The sequence below is a fragment of the Tursiops truncatus genome, chromosome 13 (assembly GCF_011762595.2).
Source record: "Tursiops truncatus isolate mTurTru1 chromosome 13, mTurTru1.mat.Y, whole genome shotgun sequence".
Lineage (NCBI taxonomy): Eukaryota > Metazoa > Chordata > Mammalia > Artiodactyla > Delphinidae > Tursiops > Tursiops truncatus.
In genome coordinates, this window is record NC_047046.1 from 15,086,171 (window position 1) to 15,103,079 (window position 16,909).

Here is a 16,909-nt window from a genome sequence, read left to right on the forward strand (position 1 = left end):
GCTGGACTATGAGGGCTTGATACATGCGACATCTGTGTCCTTGAGCACATTGCCAGTCCTTTTTGTGCCTTGATTTCCCCCTCTATAAAATGGGGATAATAATGGTACCTGTCTCACAGGCTTAATGCAAGGATTAAAGACTTGCAAAGTGCTTAGAACAGGACCTGGCACATGGCTAGAGCTGTAAAGTGTTTGTTAAGCAAATAACTTCATAGGGCGCCAACGGTCATCTTTTTTCTTTTTTTTTCTTTCTTTTTTTGTTTTTCTTTTTTTTTAATTGAAGTATAGCTGATTTACAATATTGTGTTAGCTTCAGATATACAGCAAAGTGATTCAGTTATATCTATATATAGTTTTTTTAGATTATTTTCTCAGAGGTCATCTTTTGAGGCTCTTTCCCCTTCTCCCTGTTCCCAATGGCCTGGGAACTCAGAGTTAATGAGAACAGCGAGGAGAAAGAGACCCAGAGAGGGCGCTGACTTGTTCAGGAACACACAGCAAGGCAAGGGCTCAGCCACTTGGGTTTTAGTTCTGCCACCGAGCAAACACAGGTCCCAAGAGGTCTGTGTCTGTGTGCCCAGTTCCTCAGCACACACATGGACACCTGCCAGGTTTCATCGGGCACTTACCCCACCCAGCAAGGAAGGAAAACAGGCCCAGGAGCACACAGGCCAGAGGGGAGACAGGCGTGCAACTCTTGCGTCCAGGACCATGAAAATGAAACTCCCAGGCAGCTCCCACTGGCTTCCTCTGTAACACAGAAGGCAAACATCTCCAAGGTGGGACAGAAGCAGACCCCCTTCTCTGTTGTGATGATTAATTTTGTATCAACTTGGCTAGGACCATGGTATTCAGATATTTGGTCAAACAGTCTTCTAGATCTTTTTTTGAAGGTATTTTTGAGATGAGATCAACATTTAAATCAGTAAACTTCAAGGAAAGCAGATTACTCTCTATAATGAGGGTGGGCCTCATCCAATCAGGTGAAGACATGAATAGAAAAAAGCCTGGGGACTTCCTTGGTGGCACAGTGGTTAAGAATCCGCCTGTCAATACAGGGGACATGGGTTCGAGCCCTGGTCCGAGAAGATCCCACATGCTGCGGAGCAACTAAGCCCATGCGCCACACTACTGAGCCTGCGCTCTAGAGCCTGCGTGCTGCAACTACTGAGCCTGCATGCTGCAACTACTGAGCCTGTGCGCCTAGAGCCTGTGTTCCACAACAAGAGAAGCCACCACAATGAGAACCCCGTGCACCACAACGAAGAATAGCCCCTGCTCGCCACAACTAGAGAAAGACTGCGAGCAGCAACAAGGACCCAATGCAGCCAAAAATATCAATTAAAAAAAAAGAAAAAAGAAAAAGGCCTGATCTCCCCCAAGGAAGAGGGAACTCTACCAGCAGATGCTTCCCTGGGTTTCCAGCTGGCCAGCCTACCCTGCAGAAATTGGACTTGCTGGCCCCTGCAATGGCACAAGCCGATTCCTTAAAACAAATCTTTCTCTAAATCTAGATCTATAAAACCTATAGTTCTGTTAACCTCAAAAGTAAAACAGCCAGTTATTTTACCAGTAAAATGGCTTTATTCGGGAACAGCAGAGAATTTCAATTTGGGACAAGCAGGCTATAGCAAAAGCCATAGGCAAGTCCAACAAACAAAGAAGAGGAACATTACTTTATAGAGAAAAAGGAGGAAGTTGGGAGGGGTTGTTCTGAATGAGAGTCCATTGGAGAAAAGCAAGAATTCAGGCTGATGACAGGTGACTGGCTTAGTTGCTGGGGTAGTCGGTTTCCTCCAAGAGGTGCAATGTACATCTTTCCTGTCCAGGCCTGTCATCGGCAGTTTTTTTCCTGTCGATGCTTCTTGTTGGGGTCTGTTGAAAGACTGTCTTTCCTATGACTGAATTACGGTGGTACTTGAGGTGTGTGAGAGCGCCCCCTTCTGGTCTCCTGACTCCACTTAAAATGAGGTTTCCCTTTATGTGTTCATTTTCACTGTTCAGTTTCTCTGGAGAAGGTTGCTTATCACACCTGCGCATTAAGGGCCCTTCCCTGCCTTTATCTGACTTCTGCTGTAACACCTAGAGGTAGGCTGGGTGGGCAGAGGTCATAAGCCTTCTTTTCTAGATAAGAACATAGAGGCTCAGAGAGTTGAAAAAATTTGCCCAAGGTCACACAGCTTGTAAGTTGTCTGACTAGGTTCTAACTACCCGTTTTCCAAAGTCTATGCTTTATTTTTATTTTTAAAATATTTTATTTTGAAATCTTTTGAAACACAAAGAACTCTCTCATATCCTTCATCCTGAAAGTCACATTTGCTCCTCATTCTCTATGTATCAGTATCATTATTACTGAGCCATTTGAGTGCATGTTGCAGATAACTGGGCAGAAGCCAAGAGATTTCCTGTATACTGCACCCCCCCCCGCCTCCTCCCCCTCCCCCAGCCACACAGCCTTGCCCACTACCAATATCCCCCAGCAGAGTGGGAGAGTGGGACACTTGTTACAAGTGATGAACCTTCATGGACACATCAGAATCACCCAGTCCCCTTTACTCTTAAATACTTCCATATGTATCCCCTAAGAATATGGGTATCTTGTTACATAAACACAGAATGACAACCCCATTCAGAATTGTACCTTTGATACAATGCTATCATCTCTTATAGCATATACAATGGATATATTCTTATATTCAATTTTTACCAGTTATTCCAATGTTGTTCTTTATAGCAACCCCCCCTCCCCCAAATCTAGGATCATGTTACATTTAGATGTCATGTGTCAGAGATGGGTCTCCTGGGAAGCCACTGGGAAAGGGATGGTGACTTTTTATTGGGGGAATCTCTCAGTGTTCTAACGGTCCATCCTTGAAGTAGTTTGATGGGGCAGATTGAGCGTCCCTCGTTTGTGGCCCATTTAGTTTGGCCCCAGGGACACCATATTTTATGACCAGCTCCTTAATTCTCTGTGGGTCAGGCCATCCTGACTGCCCCTCCACCCTACCACTCACGAAGAGAAGTGTGTCCACGTCACGGGTAAGTGTTGTCTCATGGCCGCTATGATTTCGGGGTTCTACCATCCCCAGTGCTGTTAGGAGGCCTGTGACAGCATCTTCTATGGAGGAGGCCACCCGAGCTTCTTAGTGATGCTGAGTCCTCTCACTGGCGTATTCTTTATGGCCTTGGTAACGTTGTATTCTCTGCTTTTCCACGGGAGATAATTTGGTGGCTTTTCTGGACTTATATAGCACATCCACCCAAGCATATTCACTTCCCTGACCTTTGAATCCCATCTTCCACCATCTCCCATGGGAATATCAGCATTTTGTTCTCACCCGGCAGAGGCTCTCACTTTTTCCATTCTAAGAGCCTGGCTAACAGCAACTCTGCACGGTCTCCTGGGGTCCTTGCCAGGGTGTGAAGTCCTGAATTCCAGGAGGGGACTTCCAAGTCAATAAACTCTTCTGCATCTGACCTGACACTGTAGCCCCTTGATCAAGTGCCCTCGGGGTCACTTCCACACACACCCACCTGACTTTTGCTGCTACATGCTGACCGGGTCTTCTGGCTGTTTGGGATATAGGTCCATCCCTCCCTCAGCAGGCCCAGCGCGCCCCCGGCTGGGCTATTTTGGGACTCAACCCTACTCAGTCCTAGTGGGCAGGAGGGCAAGTGGGTGCCGGTCCTGCGGGGTCTTATGGAAGAGAGACCTCTGCAGAGTCTCCTTGCAAGGGGGGAGGTGCTAGCTTTTAACAGAAGGGGTAGATGGGACATTTCTGAACCCCAGGTTCAGAGGAGTCTGGGGATTCAAGATTTTCAGGGGCTTCCATTCTTATGTCCGCAGTCTATGTGTCAGGGTCCCATTCTTTCCCAGGTAGGGTCTTGACCTTGCTTAGCAGGCCCGATTATTTTGAGAGTATATAACTCTTTTACACCAACTAGGATGGTGATAATCAAAATGATCATGAATTACAAAGTGTTGGCAAAGATGTGGAGAGACTGAACCCCCCATTTATTGCTGAAGGGGATGTAAATGGTGCAGCTGCTATGGGCTACAGCAAGGTGGTTCCTCAAATGGGGGTGCAGGGAGGGACTCCACCCTTATCTCCTTTGGTTAAACATTAGATCTGCCGGTTTCTGTTTCCCCAGAAGGAACTGCCCATAATGGGGCTTTCTCTCCGGGGAATCAAAAATTTATGACTCCGGTGCTCCAATTTTCATTCCAGCATTTCCGTCATCCCTTACACAGGTGCTCCTCTGTTTCCAAATCTCATGAATTTGGACTTGAACCAACAGCTCCCAATACCAGTGCCCCAGACTTTTCTATAACCTGGGCCGGCTGGCTTTGCACAAACTATCAGAGCTCAGCTGAGAGAAATACTTATTAAATTTTTTTGTGCAAGAAACATTGCTTTATTATTTCTTGTGGTCATACAAACAGTACAAACTTATGGCCAAAAATTAATAAAATCTGAAAATTCAAAAAAGTATAAAGATTAGCACATCTCGATTGGGTCCAGCTACATTTCAAGTGCTCAATAGTGATTACTGTATTAACACAGGGCAGTTCTAAAACTTTTCCTGGATAAATAATCAGAGATGTGGACAAAGGGTGAACCAAAGATGTTTGTCTCAGGATTACCTGTAATTGAAACTTGGAAGGATCCTAGTCTATCCAACAGTAGAATATTCCACAAAATGTCAGCTCCATGAGGCAGGGGTTTTTGTCTGCTTTGCTCATTGCTATGTTCCAGTGCCCAGAACGATGCTTGGCACATAGCAGGTGCTCAATTAATATTTTAAGTTGAATCAATGAATACGCACACACACATACACACACATATAATAATGCAGATATACTTCTTGGCTCTGTGCCTTGCGGTTAATTAACACCCAACAAATGGCATTTGCTACTATTTTTGTTGTTATTGACAATAAATTGGACCACAGCTCTCCCACCAGGTACAGAGAAGAGCGTGAAGACTGGGATTCCTCTCTTTTGTCTGAGTCTCTCCTGCTGCCTCTCAGAGGATATTGTCGGAGAACAGGCTCTGGTGGGGAGGGAGCTGTGGGAAAAGGCTATCTGTAAAAGAAGAGAGAGCACAGAATGGCGGGAAGGATAGGGGTCAGGAGACCTGGATTCTGGACCCAGGTCTGACACCAACTCATGGCCCTCTCGGGATTGAGGCCCCCCGCCCCGCCCCTAGAAATGAGAGGTCTGGCCCAGATGGCCCCGGAGACCTTGCCTTTAAGAGCTTCTGGCGTTCAGAGGTTGGCACATGTCCAGCTCTCTTCCACCTGCGGAGGGGCTCCTCCCTGGAATGTGAGTCTCGGAGAGGTTCTATAGCTCTGTCTAAAACCACAGGCCTCGTACGTCAGGTCACTATGGTCTTGGGGCTGAAAGGGTGAAGCACATGGTCACACTGGAGAGCTGGGCCTCCCACCTTGGCACTGGGTCTCAGTGAACATTTATGGTGGACAGGTGGACACTGTGATGTGCCACCTGGATTCCCTTCGAGGAAGGACACACCCCCTCCTGAGTTGTCCATTCAGTGGCCGATCCATGTTAGGGTAAAGAAGACCTGCCACCTCAGCCTTCTGCAGGACAACTCTGAAGGCCGTTGAAGCTCCAGGGCTCCCCAGCTGCACCTCTCCCTGTGCTGGTACCTGCTTAATTCCCCTCCTTTACACAGGTGTTGGATCCAATGGTCCTCCCCTGAAACATCCTGCACATAAACTTCATCCCAGAGTCTGTTTCCTAGGAAACCCATCTATGACATCATCAACCCTCCCCACCCCGGCATGAGAAAGATCTCTACTCTTGGAGTGGGAAGATCAGACCCTCAGCACCTACTTAGCTGGGTGACATGCCCACGTCCTCAGCTGCTCTGAGTCGCTCATTTGTCACATGATATTGAGGGGGGAGGGGATACAAGGCAGGATGTTTAGCTCAGTGGAATAAACACTGGCGTTAGAGTCTACCGAGTTAGGATCCCAGCTCTACCACTCCCTAGCTGAGTGGCCTTGAGCAGGTGACTTCACCTCTCTGAGCCTCCTTTTCTCATCTGCAAGATGGGAGTAGAAAACATATCTCATGGGGTGTTGTGAGGATTTAATGAAATAATGAAATTTAAGGGGCTTAGAACAGAACCTGAGCCCAAAGCAGGTATTTACTAAGTGGTGGTTGTTATTGTTTATTTTTCTTCTTAGTGGAATGAGCCGACTGGAGCTGTTAAAAAAGTTACTTCCAGATAAGGAGGCATTAATTAAAGAATGAACTCTGGGTGAGGGATGTGAGAAGTCCAGGAGCTCTCTGTATGGGGCCAAAATGATTGTAAAATAGAGAGCACAGCCTGACACTATATGAATGTGAGTGACCTCTAGCAAGAGGCAATTTCTTAGGAAAGAATGGTCTCTATCTACATGCCCCATGCTGTGTGGAGGGGGTGGGGGAAGGACGGCAGGGAAGAAGCAGAAGGTCTCACCGGCACAACCCAGGAGCCTACTGGAGACCCGTCCGACTTCTTTAAGCATGGGTAACTCAGCCAGGCTCTAGCCTCTTGTGCCAGCCGCTGCCAGCTACATCGGTCTCCACCAGCAACGTTTCCTGTAGGGTCAGCCGGGTCCAGAATCACAGGCCTGAAGAGCAATATTTAGAGAGAGAATAGGTGAGAAGCTGGGCTATGTCTGGGGGATCTAGATGCTTCTGGAAGAGAAAAGTACCAGCCTGGCACAGGCAGGAGGGGTCCAGCAGGGCACTGCTCCCTGGGGTGTGTCCTGGGTGCCCTGCCCTATGGAGCACAGTGAACAGAGGGAGGAGCCTTGCATTTGGGCTTTCATAGACTTCTGTTTGAATCTTACCTCTGCCCTTTATTAGGGGTGTGACCTTGGGCAGGTCTTTTGACCTCTCTAATCCTCAGTATCCTCATCGTGAAATGGGAAGAATTGAACATCCCTACCTCAAAGGACGTTGTATGAGGATCTAGACAAGCATGTGAAATGCTCAGCACAGTAATTGGGACATAATAAGGGGTCAATACATGGCAGTTACAATAATCAGAATTTTTACAATGCTGTTAGAGTGTGTTAGTCTTATAGCAAGCTCTTAGTTCCTGGGAGCATTTATTATTGTTGCTGCAGCTGTTGTTATTTTAGTTGAAATTTCAGCTGTTTCACTCATTTTTTGTTAAGGTTTGGACAAGCTCTTTACCTTTCAGAATCTTGGTTTAGTCATCTGTAAAGCAGGTAGCATAGTGCCTGCCTCACAGAGTTGCTTGCACATTGTTTTTAAAATTAGATGGAAAGGCTTCCCTGGTGGCGCAGTGGTGAAGAATCCACCTGCCAATTCAGGGGAAATGGGTTCAATCCCTGGTCTGGGAAGATCCCACATGCTGCGGAGCAACTAAGCCCGTGTGCCACAACTACTGAGCCTGCGCTCTAGAGCCTGTTCTCTGCAACAAGAGAAGCCTGTGCACTTCAATGAAGAGTAGCCCTTGCCCGATGCAGCTAGAGAAAGCCTGCACGCAGCAACGAAGACCCAAAGCAGCCAAAAATAAATATATAAATATATATTTTTAATGCTTAAAAAAATTAGATGGTAGTAGTAAAGTGCCCAGCAGAATGATTAGTACCAGAAGATGATCAATAAATGTGGAACTCTCCCACTTCCTACATTTCCAATCTGCCACAGCTGTAATCAGGGGTTCATTTATGTGGGGAGCTAAGCCATGTGGGGATAGAGTACCTGCGTTTTGCAAGTTGCTTTCTCAGGTATTGTCCAATAATAGGGTTTTCAAAGTCATAATACTTTTCCCAGTAGATGCAGAGGTGCTGGTGCTTCAGGACTAATTCCAAAACAGTCTGAAATCCCTGAGCTGTTTTCAATTTTGTTTCCAATTTTGTTTTCGCGCTTTCTTGCTCCCAAGCATAGACTGTCAGAAGCTCCAGGGCATACTGTGGGGGCAGCGGCTTCCCAAGCTTCTCCTTACACTGAGTAGAGGAAAAACAATCAGAAAAGTGGGTTTCTCTAGCTTTCGTGTAAAGCACATTTCTCATGGACCAAATTCAGCCTGCCACTTGTTTTTGTGTATAAAGTTTTCTGAGAGCAAATCCGCACCTATTCATTTATGTGTAGTTTATGGTGGCATTCATGCTACAAAGGCATTGTTGAGTATTTGTGACAGAGACCGTGTGACTTATAAAGTCTAAAGTATTTGCTAACTTGCCCTTTACGAAAAAGTTTATCAGTAAACCAGTAAACTGGTTAAAGGCTTGCGCTCTGGATTCTGACTGATGTGGGTTTGAATCCTGGCTCCACCATTATCTGATTCTGAGCAGACAACGTAGACTCTTGGAGCCTTATTTTTTCTCATTTGCCAAGTGAATGGTAATAATTGCACCTTCCTCAGAAGGATACTATGAAAATTAACTGAGAGGAAGGACTTGTAGTGTTCCTAAGAGCTTAAAGAAGCAAACTTTTTTTTTTTCTGGAGGAAGATATTTAATCCAAAGTCTCCAACTCTTTCACAGATAACTTTCATGTACAATGACCATCACATAAGTATCCAGGCACACAAAGAAACAAGACACTCAGAGTGATGACTAACAAAAACAAAAAAGAAAATAGTAATAAATCTACAAAACTTTAAATATTGAAGATTTAAACACAGGCTTTAAAATAACTAGGAACATTATGTTCAAATATATAAGCATTTGAAATAGTAGGTACCTAGAAGCCAGAAAAAGTAACATGGCAGACTTAAAAAAGAATGAAATAGAAATCCTAGAACAAAAAGGACAAAAATGTAACTAATAGCTCAGTAGCATAGACACAGTTAAAGGAAAAATTAGTGATTGGAAGGTAAATTAGAAGAAACTATTCAGAATAAAGCATGGAGAGAGAAAAAGATGGAAAATGTAGAACAGGGGATAGAGATTTGGAAGAGAGAACGAGGAGGTCTAACATACATTTTATGGGAGTTCTAAGAGGGAAGAAGAGAAAGGGAGAATGATAATATTTTAGGAGAATGGCTGAGAGTTTCCAAAACTGATGAAGGATATCCACAGATTCAGGAATCCCAGTGAAGGACCCCATGAACCCCAAGCAGAACCAATAAAAAGGGATCATCATTAAGACACATCAGCTTGAAACCAAACAAAATCAAAGTAAAAGTGAAACATATAAATGCAGCCTGAGAAATAAGATAGATTACCTACAAAGGCACCACAGTGACACTGACAACTGATTTCTCACTAGCAACACTGGAAGATGGAATGATATATCCAATGTACTGAAATGCATACCAATCCAGCAAAAATACCTGACAGCAATGAAGGGAAAATCAAGACATTTGCAGACAAACAAAAACTGACATATTTACTATCAGAAGATCACCAAAAGAAATCTTAAAGGGCATATTTCAGGAAGAAGAAGAACAATCCCAGATGGAAGGTGAGAGAGGTAGGATAGAATCGATAGTGAAGAAAGCAGTAAACACGCGGGTAGATTCAATGATCATTGGCTCTGTAAAACAATACTAATGCTTTGGGGCACTTGACAATATTGAGAGACTTAAAATATACAACAAAAGTTGGATGTAAGTTAAAGGTGGTGATGATGGGGCTAGAGGAGTTAAAGTATTGTACGATTCCTCTATTATTCTAGAAGAGAGAAGAGAGAAAAAGAAAGAGGGGAAGGAAGGAAGGAAGGAAGGAAGCGAGGGAGGGAGGGAGGAATTAAAGGAGAAAAAAGGAAATAAAGAGACAATTCTTTGTTGAGTAGGACTGTCTTGCTCATTGTAAAACAACTAGTATTCCTGGCTTCTTTCCACTTATTATCAGCAGCATCTTTATCCCACATCACAAAAATGCCTTTATGAAGCTTCAGTATGTCTTGGGGGGCAGTGCTGCACTTGTCAAGAACCACTTTTGTAAGTTCTAAAACGCTCAAGTGCCATGATCAAAATTCTTGCAAAGCAAATTGAGATGTCCAGCAAATGTTTTTAAAGTAGGAAGTTTATCCTTAATTACTTTCTTTAACTCAATTTATTCATCTAAATATATATAGAATGCTTATTACATGTTAAGTAAACTCTTCAGTCTGAAGACCCAAATGCTGTTTTTGTTTTTGTTCTGCTGTTTATTAGCTGAAAGTGTCTTCTGACACTTAGTTTCTCTTTCTGTAAAAGGGGTTTAATAATAATACCCTTAACCAGGTCACAGAATCACCACGATGCTTAAATAAGATATGGGACATCTGAAAGTAAACAGAAATGAATATCACATCCACAAAATTTTAAATATGATGAATCTGGCATAAGCTTAGTGCACAATCCATGTTAGCTTTTATGATGTGTTTTCCTGTGGCAGCTCAGAGAAAGGACATTTATTAGGACCGACTATATGCCAGATATCACGGTATGTGATTTACTATTGCTGTGCCATGTTACTCTTTGCAAATGAGAAAACAGGAACCACAGAGATGTTAATTCACTTGTCCAAAGCCAGACACCTAGGAAGTGAACAGAAGTGTGTGTGTGTGTGTGTGTGTGTGTGGTGATGGCGTGGGGACGTAGCACTCATTAATTCATCTAACAATTATTTTTTGAGCTCCTATTACGCACCAGGCACTGTTCTAGGTCCCTGGGATACAGCAGGGATTCAAACATAAATCCTTCTGTTCCTGTACATTTTTAGTGGGGAGATAGACAATAAACAAACAAATAAGCACATGCAAAGGCCCTGAGGCTGGAGTAGAGTTTCCCTCCTGGAGGATTAATGAAGAGGAAAGCATAGCCTGGGGGTGGTGGTGAGGGGGCAGAGACTGGGGCTCAGAGAGGTCGAGGGCAGATCCTATGAGCTTCTCAAGATGACCTGGACCAGGGTGAGAGTGACGCAGGAGATGACGATAGATGAATTATAAATATATTTTAATACAGGACCAACATCATTTGCTGACAGGTTGGATGGGGGTGTGTGTGGAGAAGTCAAGGATGACCCTTGGTTTTGTCCAGAGTAACAGGAAGGATGGAGTTGTGATTTCCCTTCCCTCCCAACTCCTCTCCCCTCCACTCCCCTTCCTTCTTCCCCCTCCCGATGCCTCATCCTTGCTTCCTCCCCACACCTCCCCCTCCTCCTTCCCTCCCTCTATTCCACCCCTCCCTCCTCCTCTTGTCCTCACTCTCTTCCTTCTCTCCCTCCTCCTCCTCCTCCTCCGCTCTCTGTCTGGATGGGACATGCCATACCATTTGGTACCAGTGCTTCACAAGGCGGATGAGGCTCTTCAGCTTGGTTGGACACTCCTTCAGGAAGGCTCGCTGCAGCTCCGTGAAGCAGGGGGAGAACTCGCCCTCTTTCCCCAGGGACTTGCACTCTTGGATAAGCCGGACGTAGACTTGAGGGTCAGGCCTGTAGTCTTTGGTCACCTGACCTGTTGGGAATTAATCCATAATGTGAAGATGTCAGCTTTTCTCTGAGTTTCTTTCAATCCCTCTGAGGAGACAAGCTCACTGACCATGGGGTGCAGTGGAAAGGTCAGCAGGCCCAGAGCCAGGAGGCCTGAGGGCCATCCCCAGTCCTCGCCACTCCCATCTCCACTGCCGTCACCCCATCCAAGCCAGCATCATCTCTCACCTGGACACAGCAGAGATGGCAGCAGCCTCCTTCCTGGATCCTCCACAGCCCATTCTCTACCCAGCACCCACAGAGGCCTTTTAAAACCTGATCCTTCCACTTCTTGCTTCCCAGGACATCCGAATAAAATCCAAAGTCCTCGCAGTGGCCCAGGAGGTTTGGTGTGACCTGTCTCCTGCCACCTCTGCCGTCTCACCTCTTGCCTTGATCCCTTTGCTACTTACTCCCCCGGTTATTTCACTTCTTCAAATATGCCAAGCTCATTCCTGTCTCAGGGCCTTTGCATTTGCTGTTTCCTCTTCCTGGAGCCCCCAGATCTTCCCAGGTTTGGCTTCCTCTCATCCCTTGGGCCTCGGGTCAGCAGTCACCTCCCTTGTTGCCCTGTCTAAACACTCCCTCTAAGCCCCATCATTCTCTTTTGAATCACCATATTTAGTTTTTGTCACAACAAGTTATCCTTTCATTTATGGTATTTAAATTATTATTGTCAGGCTGTAGGAGAGAAGTTCCCTGTCTGTCTCATTTATGGCCATAGAACAGTGCCTTGCACATGGAAGGTACTCAGTGGAAATGAGCCTCAGAGATGTACTGCTTCCTGTCCCAATGTTCCTGCAGATTGTCTACAGATTCCAACCCTCAGATAAATTTGATATTTCCTTATGCTTTGGATAAAAGATGAAATTAACACACTGTGTTTACAGCAGACATACGCTGCCTCATTTTTAGAAAAAGAAGATTCACACACTTTGCCAAGAGTAAAACTAGTAAGCTTGGCAGGTGTTCTATAAAAATATACTGCTCCCAAATTGTACCAATTTGTTGTTAATGTCACTGCAGTGGCTCAGTATGACCCTAAACATTCTTGCCCCAGAAGAGATGCTAGGATCTCCTCCCCACTTGAAGGGATGCCCTGTTTAATAAGACTCTCAAAGTGAGAGAGATTTCTGCTCAGAAACATGAAAAGAGAGCAGAAGAAGCCCTGACATAGGACAAAGGCTGAAACACCTTGTGGCTGAGAGTGCTCACCCAGGGCATCAAAAGCGGGCAGGACATCAAACTCCACCCACTCCTGGAGCTCACGGGATCTAAGCTCGAAGCTGAGAGCACGGGGATTCTCCCATTGCTGTTTCTGGACCTCAAACTTCACTTCAAATATTTTCTCCCTTTGACAGGCTTCCAGCTGTCTCCTAATTTCCTTGATGAATTCTCCTCGGCGCTGAAGTTGTTCCTGAAAACTTTCAAGATTGGTGAGGAAGACGACGAGGTCAGCATCTGATCGGCCCCTGAGGGTCGTGCCTTTGCCTGAGGAGCCACCCTGAAAAAGGTGATGAGAATGAGAACTGATATTTATCATTGAGAAGAGCCTCCCTAAATAAAATGCTGAGAACAATCACTAACATTTTGAGTACTAGCCACTGTTGTGAAGGCATTACCAGTCTTAACTCCTAGAATGCTCACAAGAACTCTGTGATTTAGCTACTATTATTATCTGTTCCCATTTTCCAGATGGAGAAACAGATGCTGAGAGAGATTATGTATCAGCCCAATCACACAGCTAGTAGGTGGCAGAGATGCAATTCAGTCTGTGTTCTTTACCCCCTGTTCTTTACGACCTTATATAATTAATACTGTAAACTGGCCCATGGCTTATTTTACTTGATCTGCAAGCCCAGCAAAGTACTGGGAATTATGGATGATGAAACTGAGGCACAGAGAGGTTAAGTGACTCGCCCAAGATTTCACAGCAGCAGGTGCTATCTGCTTTCAAAACTTATACTCTTAACCAGCTCATGAATCTGCAGGAATGGTGAGTTCCCAGCCTGGTCAATGATTAGCGGATTATTGATACAGCTGGGCTTCAGTTTGCCTATCTCTGTGGTGGACGTGACATAGGTGGTTTATAAACTTGACCTGGGCATTTGTCAAAAACTTACAGGTGGAGGCCCTCACCCCAGAAGCTACTTTCACAAGCTGTGGTTATAGTTTTGGCATGGATAAATCAGAAACCACCAGCCCCAGAGATCTCAACCTTTTGCTCTCTGTCTCTGTGGAAACACTTGCTCATTCAGCCCCCTTCTCCCCAGCCAGGCAGTTCTGGACTCACCTTCACAACTTTGGATACCCGAACAGGGTCGGGGGCCCCTTGGAAACACCTCTCCTTCAGGAAACTGCAGATGATGTGGATGGCTTCATTGACCTGTGTGTAGAAATTCTCGTCTGGCAGGAGGTGGTCTTCGATGAACTTGTCTAGATACTTGGCCGGGGTATCACTGAGCTCCATCATGATGCTGGGACAGGAGAGCCAGAGAGGGCAGAGCTGGAGGGGAAAACCTTTTAGCTTCTATCTCTTCTGCTGCCTGGGTCCAGGAGGCTGTTAGTTTCATTTCATTGGAAGGGAGGAGGTGTGCCCTGAGTCTGGGCTGCTGTTGGTTTCGTTTCCTTGTAAGGGAGGAGCTTTGCCCTGAGTCTTTGTCTCTCAGCAAATCAAACATTCCTTTGATTCTGAACCCTGTTCAGTCTCCCAGCTCTTTCCTCCAGTATTCCAGAATTACTCCCTGCCTTTAACAGGCAACCTAGAACATCTGGTCTTTCTTCAGACTGTACTCTGAAAAGGTACTTTTAAAGCCAGGTTAGTACTTCACCCAAGAGTAATCATAAGTAAAAACACACTTTTGGTTTCCTTTTCCTCTTTTTTCGTTGCTGACAAAATTGTTTTATTGTCTCCTGTGATTTTTGCAGCAGTACATGTATATTGCAAACAGCAATGGTCAGAAAAATCCAAAAGCATAAAGTCCATCCCTGATCCTAAACCTGAAAGACTACAACTACTTTGGTGCAGATCTTTTCAGATGTTTTTCTAGGTTAACACACACATACACACAAACATAATTTCCTTCTCTCTCTCTTTTTTAATGGCATGACTATAATGGTTTTACTTTTTGATTAATAGACTATTTCTTAAGGCATTTTTAAGTCGATAGAAAAATTGCGAGCTGTCCCTAGCTGTGCAGCTTTGAACACGAGTGTAACTGGGCATGCCTCAATGTCCCAATCTGTAGAGAGGGCAAACTTTTCTCACTCACAGAACTGCTTCTGAGGATAATCTGAAAAGAAGAGACACAAAAGGGGATTTGAAAGGTATCAAATGCCGAGCAAAAATAAAGGACAGGGACTTCCCTCTCGGTCCAGTGGTTAAGACTTTGCTTTCCAGTGCAGGGGGTGTGGGTTCGCACCTGGAACAGTTCTTTGCTCAAAAAGATAAAAAGTTTTGGAAAGATGGAATTATGAAGTTGCCTGAAAAATGGAAGAAGGTAGTGGAACAAAAGGGTGATTACGTTGTTCAATAAAGTTCTTGGTAAAAATGAAAAAGGGGTCTTTTATTTTTACTTGAAAACCGAAGGTACTTTTTGGCCCACCCAATGTGATCTCCTCCCCATTTTTTTAGGGACATCTTATTTTGGTAAGGCTCTCAAACTGTGCGGGCTCTCAAACTGCTCGGAAATATGAACAGAGAGAGAAAGGAGCTCTGATACAGGACAAAGGCTGAAACTCCATGTGGCTGGGAGGGTGGAAGGCAGGTAGTACATCAAACTGCACCCCACACAACACTATAAAGCAACTACACTCCAATAAAAGTTAATAATAATGAAAAAAATAACTGCACCCCCTGGTGGGGCTAGGGGACCTGACCACGATGCTGAGTGCCCAGGGCGGCTCAGAGAACTCCACCCTCATATCTGTTGCTTCAACCTTAGTTCTTCCCAGTTTCATTTCTTCAGCAGGAAGTTGCCCAGAATGGGGACTCAGCTCTGGGTAGTCAGGAATTTATGACTCGGGTGCTTCAAATTTCATGAGAGCATTTCCGTCACCCCTAACACACTTGCTCCTCTGCTTCTGAACCTCATGAGCCAGCAGCTCCAAACTGCAGCACCCTTGAGCCTTCTGTCACCTGAGTCTGCCAGCTTTGCCCAAACTATCAGAGCTCAGCTGACAAATACTTATCACAAAAGGTTTTGAAACAAAATGCTTTACTGTTTCTTGTGGTCATTCAAGCAGTATAAATTTACAGCAAAACAAAAATCACAAAATTCAGAAAAGTATAAAGCTCACTTGCTCACCGTGCTTTAATCATACATACCCACTGAAAACATTTAGGTCTTCATGAAACCAACCATCACAAAATGAAATTAAAGAAAACGTACTAAGTACAATAACATAAAAAACAAGTATCTAGGAATAATATGACAAAACACACTTAAGACCAATGCAGGGAAAAACTATAAAACATAGTTACAGAGTAATTCAAGAAGAGGAAAATTAATGGAAAGAAGCTCCAAGTTTGTGGATTGGGATTCTCAATAGATGTCATCTTTCCTGAACTAATTTATGGAATTCTAATCAAATGCCTCCCCGTATTTTTGGGTGAAATTTCACAAACAGAATATAATATTAACATAGAAATAGAGCCAAGAGAAGACATTGGTTTGGATAAAAACAGAGTTTTCTACAAGATATTAAGAATTAATACCAGGCTAGAGTAATTAGTCAAGGTACTATTAACTCAAGGATGCCAAAGTTGACCAATGGAACTGCACAGACTCACACACAGACGGGCTCTGGACATATGTTAGAGGTGGCTTTTACAGAACAGTGGGGAAAGGATGGTCCCTTCAACAAATGCTGCTGGAATATTTGGTGACTCAAGCAAGTGCCCAAATCTCAGTGTATTATTATGAGAACAAGAATAAGACCCATCTCACAGGGATGCTGGAGGACTCAAAGGAGGAACAGTAATATGGAGAAGCCAAAGACTGTTTCCCAGCTACACACGTGACCAGTGACTCAGGTGGTAAGAACATGCTTGATCTTTTGTGCTTCCTTAAGGGAGTTTTTATTGACTGGACTTTTGTAAATGACAATGTGAGTTGGTAAGCCTATTGTCTAATCCGGTGATTCATTCTGGGGCAGAACACATGTGTAATTTTACATTTTCTAGTAACCACAGTAAAAGAGTACAAAGGCAGAGATGAAATTCAATTTGATTTAATGCAGTATTTCTAGAAGTTGTTATTTCAACCTGCCATTAATATCAGGTCACATGAGGGAATCAGGAGGTCACACCGGCACCTTCCAGGTGCTGACTGGAGACCCATCCCAATTCTTACAGCATGAGTATCCCAGCCAGACTCTAACCTCTTGTGCCAGCAGCTGCCAGCCATATGGGTCTTTACCAGCCACATTTCCAGTAGGGTCAGCTGGGTCCAGAATCACAGGT

At 44.6% G+C, this 16,909-nt stretch overlaps 1 protein-coding gene across 3 annotated transcripts; it reads right to left on the minus strand.

Moving 5' to 3' along the window:
• Positions 1–4,392: 4,392 nt before the first annotated feature.
• On the minus strand, positions 4,393–16,909 carry LOC109552611 (2'-5'-oligoadenylate synthase 1-like). Of its 3 annotated transcripts, XM_033837002.2 has the most exons (8): positions 16,828–16,909; positions 13,739–14,738; positions 12,661–12,949; positions 11,247–11,431; positions 7,748–7,992; positions 6,489–6,642; positions 5,250–5,400; positions 4,880–5,086 (listed from the first exon to the last, which is right to left on the minus strand). In XM_033837002.2, the coding sequence occupies exons 2-7, from the start codon at positions 13,916–13,918 to the stop codon at positions 5,269–5,271; spliced, it is 1,185 nt and encodes a 394-aa protein (XP_033692893.1). In that variant the 5' UTR covers positions 13,919–14,738; positions 16,828–16,909; the 3' UTR covers positions 4,880–5,086; positions 5,250–5,268. The 3 variants fall into 3 exon arrangements, with proteins under 3 accessions (XP_033692892.1, XP_033692893.1, XP_073646259.1); XM_033837001.2 differs by lacking the exon at positions 5,250–5,400 and having other exon boundaries at positions 4,393–5,086; XM_073790158.1 differs by lacking the exons at positions 4,880–5,086; positions 5,250–5,400; positions 7,748–7,992.